The 13,699-nt window shown below is 49.5% G+C and overlaps 1 protein-coding gene across 4 annotated transcripts in view; it reads left to right on the forward strand.

The window, feature by feature from the left end:
* The window catches only part of ACACA (acetyl-CoA carboxylase alpha), a 97,941-nt gene that overhangs the window by 14,649 nt on the left and 69,593 nt on the right, over positions 1 to 13,699 (forward strand). For all 4 annotated transcript variants that reach the window (XM_041482853.1, XM_041482850.1, XM_041482852.1 and 1 more), the window contains 16 exons: positions 184 to 294; positions 417 to 626; positions 1,320 to 1,490; positions 2,110 to 2,271; positions 2,522 to 2,685; positions 3,442 to 3,592; positions 4,059 to 4,162; positions 4,672 to 4,753; positions 5,990 to 6,135; positions 6,771 to 6,921; positions 8,149 to 8,283; positions 8,653 to 8,799; positions 8,981 to 9,169; positions 9,685 to 9,785; positions 9,893 to 9,981; positions 11,001 to 11,125. In XM_041482853.1, the coding sequence (XP_041338787.1) occupies positions 184 to 294; positions 417 to 626; positions 1,320 to 1,490; positions 2,110 to 2,271; positions 2,522 to 2,685; positions 3,442 to 3,592; positions 4,059 to 4,162; positions 4,672 to 4,753; positions 5,990 to 6,135; positions 6,771 to 6,921; positions 8,149 to 8,283; positions 8,653 to 8,799; positions 8,981 to 9,169; positions 9,685 to 9,785; positions 9,893 to 9,981; positions 11,001 to 11,125 (2,238 nt within the window). The remainder of the gene's footprint in view (positions 1 to 183; positions 295 to 416; positions 627 to 1,319; positions 1,491 to 2,109; positions 2,272 to 2,521; positions 2,686 to 3,441; positions 3,593 to 4,058; positions 4,163 to 4,671; positions 4,754 to 5,989; positions 6,136 to 6,770; positions 6,922 to 8,148; positions 8,284 to 8,652; positions 8,800 to 8,980; positions 9,170 to 9,684; positions 9,786 to 9,892; positions 9,982 to 11,000; positions 11,126 to 13,699) is intronic.

Raw genomic sequence — 13,699 nt, forward strand, 5'->3', positions numbered from 1 at the left:
TAATCACAAAATCCCTGCTGATTTTTCCAGCTACAGGCACTCTTGCCAATGGGATATTTGGTTTCTATGCCATTGGTTGCTAAATAGTCAGATACGGATGTGAATCAGCTGGGAAATAATGATCTTTTCACTGGCTTCTGCTGCCTTTTTGTACTTACCCTGCTGTTCTGCCCCTCTTGCCAGGCTGCTGAGGAGGTTGGCTACCCTGTCATGATCAAGGCTTCTGAAGGAGGAGGAGGAAAAGGAATCAGGAAAGTGAACAATGCAGATGACTTCCCCAATCTGTTCAGACAGGTGACTGCTCCCTCTCTCCTGTGCTGCTTTTCTCTAAATGTTCAGGCTGGGTCTCTGTGAGACCTCAGTGCTGAAGGTGCCTCTCACACAAGATGCTCTGCCTCACTCTGTCCCTGCTGCAGGTTCAAACCGAAGTGCCAGGCTCTCCCATCTTTGTGATGAGGCTGGCCAAGCAGTCCAGGCACCTGGAGGTGCAGATCCTGGCAGACCAGTATGGCAATGCCATCTCCCTCTTCGGCCGCGACTGCTCCGTGCAGCGCCGCCACCAGAAGATCATCGAGGAGGCTCCAGCCTCCATTGCAACCTCAACAGTGTTTGAGCACATGGAGCAGGTGAGAGTGGCTCTGCAGCTTCCCCTGCCCTGGCCAGCCTCCAGAATCAGCCAGGGCTTTGTGTTTTTGTTTTACATCAGCCGGAGTTGGGCATTGTTGAGTGTTTCAAAGGAGCAATCGAGGGTTGTGTGTCTCCGCCTCAATAGTGTTTGAGCACATGGAGCAGGTGAGAGTGGCTCTGCAGCTTCCCCTGCCCTGGCCACCCTCCAGAATCAGCCAGGCCTTTGTGTTTTTGTTTTACATCACCTGCAGTTGTGCATTGTTGAGTGTTTCAAAGGAGCAGTCGAGGGTTGTGTGTCTCCACCTGCTTGGTGTGGGCAGCCACTCACATTTCCACACTAAATCTCACCAGCAGCTCCTTTCAAAGATAAATGCCCCCCAAAAAAGGGGAGGGAAGTGTGTTTTGAATGTGTGTTACCATATTAAAAGCAAGTTTCAGGAATTGCAGGAATTGCCTAATGTTGAGCAGTGCAAATATTTGCATCAAACTCAGTTTGCCTTCTGTGAATTGTCAATGAAATAAGTTGGAAATCAAAACTCCTGTGCCACTGGCTTTTCTCTGGGCAGGTCTTGGGCCTGGTACAAGTTTTGGGGGGTTTCAGAATGCCAGCAGAAATCTGAAGTGGCTGTGGTGGGTGAGCAGAGCGAGCACGGGTGACTGGCAGTGCAATATTCTTGTTTTCTGTGTCCCAGTGTGCAGTGAAGCTGGCCAAGATGGTGGGGTACGTGAGTGCAGGCACTGTGGAGTACCTGTACAGCCAGGATGGCAGCTTCTACTTCCTGGAGCTGAACCCACGCCTGCAGGTGGAGCATCCCTGCACTGAGATGGTGGCAGATGTCAACCTGCCAGCAGCGCAGCTCCAGGTGAGCTCAGAAATGCAATTCCTCGTCTTTCAGCAAGTCCAGTGATTGTTTAAAGCTCCCCAAAGGTACCAGGGGTTCCCTCAGTGATCTTTTTGGTGTGCTGTGGCTTGTCAGTCCCTTGTGTGTCCCCCCAAACTCCTGAACCCCAACTTTCCAGGAGTGCGTGGATGCCACAGTCCCCTCACACCTCAGTGAGGCTCTGTATGATTTTCTACTTCTTTTTTGAACTGTATCTGTTAAAAAAACCCAACTAATGAACAGGGAAAATGGGATTTTGCTCCATAAGGGTGCAGCCAGCAGCTGGTTCTGCAGGTTACTCTCCCCACAGTTTATAATTGCAAAATTCCACAGTTTCCTATAACTAATTAGGGCCCTTCTGCCTCACTGGGACCTCAGTATATTTTTAACAGGCCTAATGCATGCCCATGCTCAGCTGACCTGGCACTGCCAGCTTTCCCTGGAGCCTTTTAATCAGTCAGTGGAAAATACTGGCTGGAGGGCTTAAGGTGGATATTATACTGAGCTGAGGTGTCCTGGGAAGTGTCAGTGTTTGGCTCTGTGAGGAGAGAATCTTAGTGGTGTTTTTTTGTTTTATTAATTTCTTTTTTTTCCTCCTTAGATTGCCATGGGGATCCCCCTGCACAGGATCAAGGACATCAGGGTGATGTATGGAGTTTCTCCCTGGGGGGACACAACCATTGATTTTGAGAACTCAGCCCACGTCCCCAGCCCCCGTGGCCACGTCATCGCTGCCCGCATCACCAGTGAGAATCCTGATGAGGTGAGCCTTCCATTTCTGTGCCTGCTGCTCACTCTGGGCTTTCCAGGGCCAGTCCCTGCTGCTGCTGAAAGTTTTGGCAGCAAATTTAAGAGATTCTTCGCTTACCTCACTTAGACCCTGGTTAGACACAGCCTGAACTTGTTGTACCATGTTGCAGCACAAAGAGCTGTTCTCAGAGCCCTCAGAACCCTAATTCTGGATTATTCACCTTTTCTTTAGGGCCTAGAGCAGTGTCTGTCTGTCTTTGCAGGGGTTTAAGCCCAGCTCTGGCACCGTTCAGGAGCTGAATTTCCGCAGCAATAAGAACGTCTGGGGCTATTTCAGTGTGGCTGCTGCAGGAGGGCTCCATGAGTTTGCTGATTCCCAGTTTGGGCACTGCTTCTCCTGGGGGGAGAACCGTGAGGAAGCCATCTCGTAAGTCAGGGGTGTGGGAGGGCTTGGGAATTGCTTGGCTTTGTCCTCTTTGATCCAGAGAAAACAAGGCTCCTTACTTCTAGGAGTTTCAAGAGCAATTTCCCTGTCTTTATCTTGTTTTCCATTTTGTGGTCAGGCTTCCCATCCTGTCTTGCTTTGCAATTCCACTATGTTGAACCTACATTTCTACACTTTTTGCTTAATTTTCTTTCTTTTTCTTCCTTTCTGTTTCATCCCTGCCTTGTATACCTGCTGCTGGGCTGTGACTCAGCTACCACAGGGTGAAAGTCTCTCTTTAAAGCATCCAGGTGAAGGCTTCTAACAGGAAAATCATTGCTAACCTGACTGACCAATGCTTCAGGATGGTTTGTGAACCATGGAGTGTCCTCTGTGGTGTGGGGTTTTAAAGCACCTGGTCCTAAGGCAGACCTGTCTGACCTGTCATCCACGTCTTTCATCCAGAGCCTTTCCCAGTTCCACTCTGGGTGGGGTGGACACCACATCTGTCTGTCTGTCAGTTGTACACTCTGACACGTGGTAGGGCCCTGGGTGATGATAGCAGGGGGAGCTCCTGATCCCACTGAGCTGCTCTTCACACCAGCAGCAGGGAAATCAATATTCTCCCATTCCCAACCATTCCTTTAGATCCTGCTCCATCCAGTGCTCTTCTGCCCTGACCTTCAGGTGCTTTTCTGCCTGCAGCTGCTATGCTGCCATTAGGATGGGATAGATAACAGGGCTTCTTTCCCCTTTCAGAAACATGGTGGTGGCTCTGAAGGAGCTCTCCATCCGAGGGGACTTCAGGACCACTGTGGAATACTTGATCAAGCTGCTGGAGACAGAGAGCTTCCAGCAGAACCGCATCGACACGGGCTGGCTGGACCGGCTCATCGCCGAGAAAGTGCAGGTGCAGCTGCTTCCCCTTGCAGGGACACACATGGCACAGGGCAGGGGTGGTGCCTGCTGCTGCTGAAGGGTGTGGGAGTGGTCAGTGCCCACTTAATGAATAAACATTTTCAGTGGCATTGCTTCTTACATATATCGAAATCCTAGGTCGTCCCTCTTGGGGAGAGTTGGTCTTAAAGTTGTCCAGAAAAGCACTGAGACCATTGTTATGTTTGGAATCTGGGACAGATGACAGTGGAAATGTTGTTGGAAGCTTGAGATTTGATCCAGGCAGAAGAAAATGTAGTTTTAAGGGGTTACAGAAATAATTTCTTCTGTGTAGAGTTCACATGGCTGCTACACCGACTTGATTTTAAAGAGTGTTGGCCATGAACCAAAAATAGGGCTGAGACTGCTGATTCTTCTAGCTGGGTGTTCAGATTGGGCTGAGGCTGGAGGAGGTGTGACTGTGTCTGTCCCTTTTTTAGGCTGAGAGGCCTGACACCATGCTGGGGGTGGTGTGTGGGGCCCTGCACGTGGCTGACGTGAGCTTCCGAAACAGCGTCTCCAACTTCCTGCACTCCCTGGAAAGGTAAAAGGGCAAGCTGCTCTCTAGTAATTACTTCTGGTGTACAAGTTCTGTTCAGTGCAGTCCAGGAATGCTCAGGGGCTGTTATCTGCTGACTGTTCCTTGGCCCCAGGGAGCTCTTTATCTACTGAGAAAACTGGCAGGTATCTGCATCTCCAAACATCCCCTGCTGGCTGCACAGATTGCTTTGGTTTCTAGCAGGAGCTCCAGGAAATGGCTCAGAATCACGGAGTTCTTGCTCTGTGTGCTGCTAGGGCAGCATTAGGGAGTCTTCAATCACCCAGGAGTGAATGGAAAGGAGAGCAAAGCTGGCCTGTGTGGCTGGAAGGACTTTGTTTGATTTGGTCAAACTGATTCGTGTCTCTCCTAAGAAGAGACTCTATAAAAACCTACTCCCATCTCTCTGCTGGTGTTTCCTAAAGCCTTGCATGCATCTCTGAAGCTCTTTGGACCCCTGGTAGTCATTTGGTGGCTTGTGGAAGATCAGTTTTGTTTTGTCCTTCCCTTTGCAGGGGCCAAGTCCTCCCTGCTCACACTCTGCTCAACACAGTGGACGTGGAGCTCATCTACGAGGGACGGAAATACGTGCTGAAGGTACAGAGTGGGACCCAGCCCTGCCCCTGGGCTGGACATGGCCACGTGTGCTGCTCTGGCCTCCTCTTTGCACAGATCTGTGCAGGGAGTTCTGTCTGAGCAGGGTAGATTTTCTCTGCTTTAGTGGGTGAGGAAATCAGCAGGACCTCCTTTGCGGTAACACCCCTCGCATCGCTCCATTGCAATGTCCCTGTAAACATTTCAGCCTTTTGCTCTGAGCAGGCTCAAATTTGCTTTGTTACAGGCAAAGACTACTACAAGTTGACCAAAATTTCCAGCTGATTTTTCTGAATAGGTCGATCTACTCTGCTGGGGTTTTGACACACCAATGTGACAGAATTTGCAGCAATTTTTCCCCGTGGTGTTGCTTTTTTGCTGCATGCAAAAGCCCCATGTTGCAAAACCAAACCTATGAAAGTTAGGAAATATTAGACTTAAGGTTGCCTGTGCAATCTTCATTAGCTTCCTGGGGCAAATTTGTGATGGTGAAGTTTTTGAAGGCAAGACCATAGACTGGTTTTTGCAGCAGGGAGAATTCTGCACATCCCAGGGTTTATCTTTGATGAGGAATAGAGGCATTGAGCAGCAGCTGAAGTGTTCTTTAAAGGATTTACCCAGCTTCAAATAGCAGCTCTGGGGCAGAGACTGGGATAGGATCCCTTTTTCATGGAGAGCACTTGTTGCTTTCCCTGTGGGACAATCTCTCATTTTCCCCCCCAAATTATCTCCTCCATTATGCAGTGTAAGTGCACAACTGTGCCTTGTAAGTAGATGAGGGTGAGCAAATGGTCTGTGATTGCACGATCAAACCTCAGCCATCAGTGCAGAAGTGTGAGAGGATTAAATCAACATTCATGGGCAGCACTAATTCTGGCATTTCTTGACTGCTGTCACAGAATCCCAGACTGGTTTGGATTGGCCCTTGTAAAAAGCCTCTCTCCGTTTTTCTTGTGGGCTCCCTTTAGGCCACATTTAAACCTCCCCAGAATTTCTCTTCTCCAGGCTGAACAATCCCAATTCTCTCAGCCTTTCCTCACAGGAGAGGTGCTCCATCCCTCTGGCCAGCTTTCTTGCTTGCCTTTGTGACCCCAATTTTTTGACATGACATCAAACACCTCTGTTCCTCTCCATTCATTCCCACTATTGCATCCCTTGGAAAACTCCGTGTTGTGGCAGCCAAGACACTCAGTGCTGTGCTCAATTCACTGGGTAATTCCCATTCTTGTGGCTTGGCAGGTGACCAGGCAGTCTCCCAACTGCTACGTGGTGATCATGAACAGCTCCTGTGTGGAGGTCGACGTGCACCGCCTGAGCGACGGGGGGCTGCTCCTCTCCTACGATGGCAGCAGCTACACCACCTACATGAAAGAAGAAGTGGACAGGTAGCAACCTGTGCAGCTCCATGTTTAGCATTTACACAGCCAGAACGAGGTGTATTTGTAACTTCATGCTTCCCAAAAGGTCAGCTGGGAGTGGAATTCTCTCCTAGAAGGAGTTTACTAGGGGTGCTGTGGGTGAGTTTTGAGACAGAACAGATCTTGGCTACTGTTTGAAGAAGGATCTGGCTGTGCACCATGTGGAGTTCATATTCCTCTGCTTGGTCCTTAAAAGAGACTTTTGGGATTATAAAAACAAAAAAAACCAGAACCTGAAAATCTTTAAAATTATTGAAATTCCATGGCTGCTTTAGAAATAAAGACAAATTGTGCTGTTTCACTGCATCCCCTCAAAATTCCCTGCTTGGATCAAAGCAGTAAGGGCTGTAAAGGGCATCCCCAGGTCTGGAATGTGAACTCTGCCCCTCTGCTGTGTTATCTCTGGGAAAAGTAATGGATCTGCTCAGGAGGACAGAGAATTTGGGTAACTTCCTGGGTTGGAATCTCCCCTCTCCGTTGGGTGAGCTGTTTTCCCATAGTTTTGTTTCTAAGGTAGAAAAGGGAAAGGCAAGCTGGATTTTCCCTTTCCCATGCTTTCCCCAAGGAATTCTGCTGTGCTGATCTGTCCTGTTGTTCCCCAGGTACCGCATCACCATTGGGAACAAGACCTGTGTGTTTGAGAAGGAGAATGACCCCTCCATCCTGCGCTCTCCTTCCGCTGGGAAGCTGATCCAGTATGTGGTGGAGGATGGGGGACACGTGTTTGCAGGCCAGTGCTTTGCAGAAATTGAGGTAAAACTCTCAGAGAACTGGTTTGGCTGCCCAGGACAAAGCTCAGGGGGAGGGATGTTGGATGTTTTGGGACTGGGAGTTGAGCATGAGGGATCATTCACAGTGTTTAATTTAGAAATTTTAACCTGAAGTACAGCGGGAGTCATCAGTGAGAGTGATGGTGTGGGGTAGAAATTTAACAGCAGAAATTTGAGTGTTAATGACTGTACACCAAGTGATGAGCAAAATTTCTCAAAAATCCTGAGATTATCACCTTCCTGAGATTCCAAGGGAAGGTGGGATCCATTCCTAGCTGTGGTGAAGAAGGCCTTCTCCTTGTACTACTGACACAGACTCAGAGTTATATGCCAGGATGAAGTAACAAACTTCATCCTGGTTAGCTGATCATCTATCAGGTTGATCCCAGAAGTTAAGAGGTGTCACTCCTCCCTTCTCCCTAGGAAGTTACTTAACTCTTACTGAGGAGGAGGAGGAGGATGAGCAATTTCTGCATCATGATGAGGAAAGCACAGGGGGTTGTGTAGGAGTGTGTGGCTCAAAACAGATTTGAGGGAGGGGAAGGTGTGTGATGACAGAGGGGCAATTAAACCAGTTGGGGACAATGTGTAGGAGAAAAATATCAAGACAGAGATCCAGCTATTTTATGTAAGTGCTTTTGCACTGCAACAGGTCATGGCTAAGAAGGCACCACCCACACAATCCCTGTGGCTCCCAGTGGTGCAGAGCAGAGCAAGGGTAAAACCAAGCTGGCTCCCCCATACCAACCCTTCTGCTCCAAAGGCAGCAGCTCTTGATCTAAGGAAGCGTTTCTGTCTGGGAAGAGCTGTCTGAGAGCTCTAGAAAGTGATCCTGGTTCCCTCTGCTTGAGCTGAAGATGTGGCTGTAGCCTTTGAGAGGAGCCTTTGGAATGCAGCAGAAAATTGTCTGCTTTGTTCATTGTGCTGAGTGTGGGACCTTCCTGAGTCCCCTGTTGGTCCAGGCAGTGTGAGCAGTGACATTCCTGAAGTTCCTGCTGCACTGTTTTGTGAGCAGTTATTTTGTTCTCCCATTCACTTCGGTGTCTGGGTTTTGTTCCCAACATCTGTGCTTATAAGTTTTGAGAACACCTGAATGCCAGAGGTGCTCATGCAGGTCTGTCTGGGTTGGGACACTGCCTGCTGGCTCCCAAAACTAGAGCCATTTTGGGGCACAGGGAGCTGAGTGTGTAACCTGCTTTCCTTGCTACAGGTGATGAAAATGGTGATGACGATAACAGCAGGAGAATCAGGCTGCATCCACTATGTCAAACGCCCAGGGGCAGTCCTGGATCCAGGCTGTGTGATTGCCAAGCTGCAGCTGGATGATCCCAGCAGGGTTCAGCAGGTGAGGAGTTGCAGAAGGCACAGATTTTGTGGGGTTTTAATGAGGGAGTAACATTGAGAGTGGTACAGGATGTTCCAGTGAACCAGTTTCCCATTTGTGCATTGTACTGGAATTGTCACTTCACCATTTATTTGTCTCAGATGAGGACTGGGACTGAGATTTTTCCCTCCCTCTCTGATTCAAGCCAAATTTATCTACCATTCCTGCTCTCTGCTTACCTCAGTGCAGTTGTGGGGATGTGCCTCTCAACCCAGTGCATTTCCCACTCTGGGAACCTTGCAGTTAACCCTTGGCTGCTGCTGAGGGTGGCTGGCTGTTGCCAAGGCTGGTGGCCCACAGGAGGCTCAGTGAGGCTGTTCCTTGTTGCAGGCTGAGCTGCACACAGGTACCCTGCCCCAGATCCAGAGCACGGCGCTGCGGGGCGAGAAGCTCCACCGCATCTTCCACTACGTGCTGGACAACCTGGTCAACGTGATGAATGGCTACTGCCTGCCAGAGCCCTTCTTCAGCAGCAAGGTACTGGGGGCCTCTCTTCCAGAGCCAAAACACAGCATTCTTGCAGCTCAGGGAAGGGTTAGGCAGTTTTTCTGCCACAGGGCAGCACCCATGAGATGGGATGTTGGACATCGCCCCTCTCCTTTTTCCTCTTCTTGTTTTTTCTCTTCTTTCTTGCCTTCACTGCCTTGTCTCTCTCTAGGTGAAGGGCTGGGTTGAGCGATTGATGAAGACCCTGAGGGATCCATCTTTGCCCCTGCTGGAGCTTCAGGACATCATGACCAGTGTTTCTGGGAGGATACCACCCAACGTAGAGAAGTCCATCAAGAAGGAGATGGCCCAGTATGCCAGCAACATCACCTCGGTCCTCTGCCAGTTTCCCAGCCAACAGGTGACCAACCACCCTTCATGGAGGGATAAAAATTGGTTTGTGTTGGGGCAGAGAGAGAGAGAGGAAGCTCCTTAAATGAGATGGAGGTTAACTGAACCTGAAAGGTGTGTTTGAACAGGGATGTTACCTGTGTCACTGCAAGGCTTGTCTCTTTACCTGTGCTGAAGGGTCTGTGCTCCCTGCTCAGTATGGCTTTAACCAGGCACACTGCTGGGAGCACTTTAATCTTATCAGTGGCCCTGTGGGCATTTATTTGCTTTTTGCATGGTACCTGTGCTGCAGTGCAGTTTGTAGTGCCAGTAAAACCTCAAAATAGAATGACTGCAGCCAGGGGAGCCTGGTGGGGTGAGGAGATGCTGGAAACTGATTTCTCCACTGTAGGATACAGTGCATTGATTTTTGTATCACTGACAGGTCTTGAACTTGCTTTTCTAGAGTCTGGTGTGTCTCTGCTGGTTGTCCAGCCCATCCAGGGCTTTCCCCTGTGCTATTTTCCACGTTCTTTTCCCTCTCAGATTGCCAACATCCTGGACAGCCACGCGGCCACCCTGAACCGCAAGTCGGAGCGCGAGGTTTTCTTCATGAACACCCAGAGCATCGTGCAGCTCGTGCAGAGGTGAGCCTTCCCAGGGCTGTCCTGCAGAGCAGGAGCCACCCCAGCAGGCATGGCAGGCGCTGTGTGTGCCTTCAGCCTCGCTCAGGGCTGCTCTGGTGCCTCTGCAGGTACCGCAGTGGCATTCGGGGCCACATGAAGGCCGTGGTGATGGATCTGCTCCGGCAGTACCTGAAGGTGGAGACTCAGTTCCAGCACGGTGAGTTCCTGGGCACATCAAGGATTTAATTTCTTAAAGAGTCCTGTTTGGTCCTGGAAAGTCCACGTGGGCCCTTTGGAGAAGGTTTGCTCTCACTTTGTGCTGAGGTGAGGTGCACAGGCTTGTGTTTAAGGGTCTGCAGTGGGATCCTGGGTTTTGTAGAGGAGATGCTGTCCCCAAAGCTCAGCTGAAGCTGAGAGGTGAAATCAATGCCTTGCATTGCTGGATCCAGGCACAAGATGGCAATGGAGCCCTGGCTGATTCCAAGGCTCTGGCTCTTACAGGTAGTTCAGATTCCACTCTTCTTTTGTCCTGCTCCATTACCTGCCCCGGCCTAATGGTACTGCAGATTCATTTCCACTTCAATTTGCTGGCAGCAGAGGATGGTGCAAGGCTTTTTGCTGTTATTTCATTTTGGTTGTCATTTGAATGAAAGTCTGAGCTCCCTATTCCTCTCTCAGAATTGCTCACAAAGGAGGCATTTGGTGTTGGAGCTGTTTATTAAGAGTGGGATGTTAGAATTAAAGTTTGCAGTAGGTGATGGTGAGAATGATTCCTTCCCAAATTGATTGTGTGGACCATAGAGAAACACAGAATGGTCTGGGTTGGAAGGGACTTTAAAGCACATCTCATTCCACCCCTGCCATCAGCAGGGACAACTTCCACAATCCCAGGGTGCTCCCAACCCTTTCCAGCCTGGCCTTGGACACTTCCAGGGATCCAGGGGCAGCCCCAGCTGCTCTGGACACCCTGTGCCAGGGCCTGCCCACCCTCACAGGCAGGAATTTTTTTCAAATACCCAACCTAACCCTGCTGCCTGTCAGTGTGAAGCCATTCCCCTTGTCCTGTCACTCCATCCCTTGTAAATAGTCTCTCTCCATCTCCGTTGTCAGCTCCCTTCAAGCCAAGGAGATCCTCAAAAAATACTCATAGAAAAAATAAAGACACATCTAGTAACTTGCAATCCTTGCCACAGAGGTGTGAAGACTGGAAAAGAAAATGTGCATTTCTGCCTGCAGGTCACTATGACAAGTGTGTCTTCACCCTTCGTGAGGAGAACAAGAGTGACATGAACGCCGTGCTGAACTACATCTTCTCCCACGCCCAGGTCACCAAGAAGAACCTGCTGGTGACAATGCTCATTGTGAGTGTCTGCTGCTTCTTTCTGTCTTTCTTTATTTTCTTTTTCACTCTCTCTTTCTCTCTTTCCCTTTTGATCTCTTTCTCTCTTTTTTTTCTCTCTTCCTCTCTCGTATTTTATTTCACAACCACAATGTGGTCTGTTACTGCCAAAAACACATCCAAAGTAGCCATCCACGAAATAACTCTCCAAAGCAAAAGAAGTGTCATAATTTTCCTAGACCGAAGCTGGGTTTCTTAAATTCTCATTTGTAAGATGTAAGGATCCTGGTGTTCTTTCTTTTCCCCCTTTTTCCCCCTTTCCCTTTTTGGTGTGTGGTGTGATTGTAAGTAACGCTTGCCTTAAGAATCTCATTATTTGAACACGGAGCCATATTTCCTCTGAGAATTCTGGAGTAGCTTTGAGCCGGGGCTGTTCATTTCTCAAGTAATCACGCTGGCGTGATGGAGAGAGAAAATGGCAGCTGTTCACAGCTCAGGCCTTCAATTTTCTTCAGAGTCCAGTCACTCAAGTGTGTAATTACACGGGGGTGCCGGCGAGGCGTTAGCCCTTGTCAGGGAGCTGGGCTGAGGCTTTGCTGCTGCCTTTGCCAATCAGTGCAGGCAGAGCCAGCCCTGCCTTTAGGTTGTTGTTGTCATCCTGATCATTCCTTGCTAAAACAGGACTGGAACTTTTGCTCTGGCTTGTCACCTCGTGCTGGCTCTTGGTGTTGGCTGTGTGAGGGGCAAGTGGGGAGGCCTCAGAGAGCCTCAGAGAGCCCCCCTTGTCCCTTGCTCTTGGGTCATTCTTCCCACCATCACTGCCTGTTAGTTCTGCTCAAGTAAAGGCCAACATCCCAGGATGCCAGAGCCTGAAACACCAGGGAGACCTTGGTGGAAGAGCCACTCCTGGTTATCCAAAGGCCACGGTGCACCTCACAAGGGGCACAGGGATGTCTGCTCTGCAGTGGGAGCAGGAGCTCAGGAGGGACACCATGGTCACCCTGGGCACAACTGGGTGTCTCTGAGCTTCCAGGGACACCCTGGGCACAGCTGGGTGTCCCTGAGCTTCCAGGCTCTCCATGAGCCAAAGGACCATCACTCCTGTCCCAGCTGGTGGCTCTTCACGTGCTGTGGTGTGTTTGGTGTGACCCTGGTGACAGCTGTGGTGTTTTGTGGGGTCCAAGCTGTTTGTGTGGGATGGGGTCAGGGCAGCCTCTCTGCCTGTGAGGCTGTTATTGATGGATCCAGGAATCCATTATTAACCAGGGGCTCCGAGGATGCATTTAGTAATGGTGTTGTGCTGCCATCACTCACCTTTTTTAGCCAGCAGGCACTGAAGGCAGGGTGGGAGCTGCTTCATCCTTCATACATCTGTTGAAATATGGTGTGATTTGTTGGTGTGTGTTCATTTTCTGTGCTTAACTTATGCACATCCTGGCCTGAGCAGCATGGAGTGGCTGGTGGCATGGCAGGGTCCCCTGTCCTGTGGGATTTCTGTTCCCTGGAGCAGCAGCACAGCAACACCCAGGAGTTTGTGTCTCAAACCCAGCAGTTCCTGAGTTACTCACTGTCCCCACAGTGTCCTGGGGTGGATAAATGCACTGAACTTTCTCTGGGAGCAATCACACTCGTGTTTGGTGGCCCAGGACCTGCCAGGAGGGGACAGCATGATCAGAGTTAGGAGCTCAGATGTTTTCTCAGATGTTTTCTCAGTGGTTTGGGTATGGTGTGTCTCCCTGGGAGAGCTGTGTCATCATTCCTAGAGGTGCCTTGTGCCTGAGTGGGGCTGGAGAGAAGGGGATCAAGAGCAGTGTGAGGGAGAAGCTGCTGAGCCCTGGAATCTCATGGAGTATGAGCTGTTGTGCAGTTATTCACTCTATGGGACTTCTGTATTATTTGGCTTTGGTTTTTAATTTATTTTCCCTGGCAGGTTTGTCAATCTCACCTGCTGCACAGAGGTTTTCCCTTATCCTTTTCTATTTCTTGGATCTTCAGATGGCCTGTTCTGGTCTGTGGGTGTTTAAGATCTCTTTAAACTTTTAGGCACCATCTCTTTCTCGTGGCAAATCCCTGTTTCATCTCACATTTCCCTCCTATGATTAATTTATCAAGACAAGCTGTTAAGTGCTGTGTGGAAGAGTCACGTTAGAGGCTCCTAGAGGGTTTGCAGCTTTGGGGTGGGAGGGAAGAATCTCACAAGAAGTGCTGAAGACTGTGGGATTATTCATGGGAATTGAAACTATTTTTGGAAGAAAGTCTTTACTGTTGGCATTTTTTTGAATGGATGAATTCAGAAGAGTTTTGGAACAGCATTAACACTGGAGGTTTATGCTCTTCAGCTTTGTTGTTTTATCCAGCCAATTCAGGCAGTAAGGTGAGCTTGTGCATTTCCTCAGATCCAGGATTCTCTGGTTAGGAGAAATATTATGGAGTCAGTCCAGTACCATGGCAGGAAATACAGAACATTATTCATGGCTTTAGTTAGCTTTGCTTAGCCTTGTCAGAGCAATGACAGATCCTGTTTCTGGTGTAGGCTGAAGCTGCACAAAGCTTGGCTGGTTTGTGCTTGTGGAGTTGTGGGGACTTCTGAGGTTTG

The sequence above is a fragment of the Pyrgilauda ruficollis genome, unplaced genomic scaffold (genome assembly GCF_017590135.1).
Source record: "Pyrgilauda ruficollis isolate IOZ18807 unplaced genomic scaffold, ASM1759013v1 scaffold59, whole genome shotgun sequence".
Classification (NCBI taxonomy): domain Eukaryota; kingdom Metazoa; phylum Chordata; class Aves; order Passeriformes; family Passeridae; genus Pyrgilauda; species Pyrgilauda ruficollis.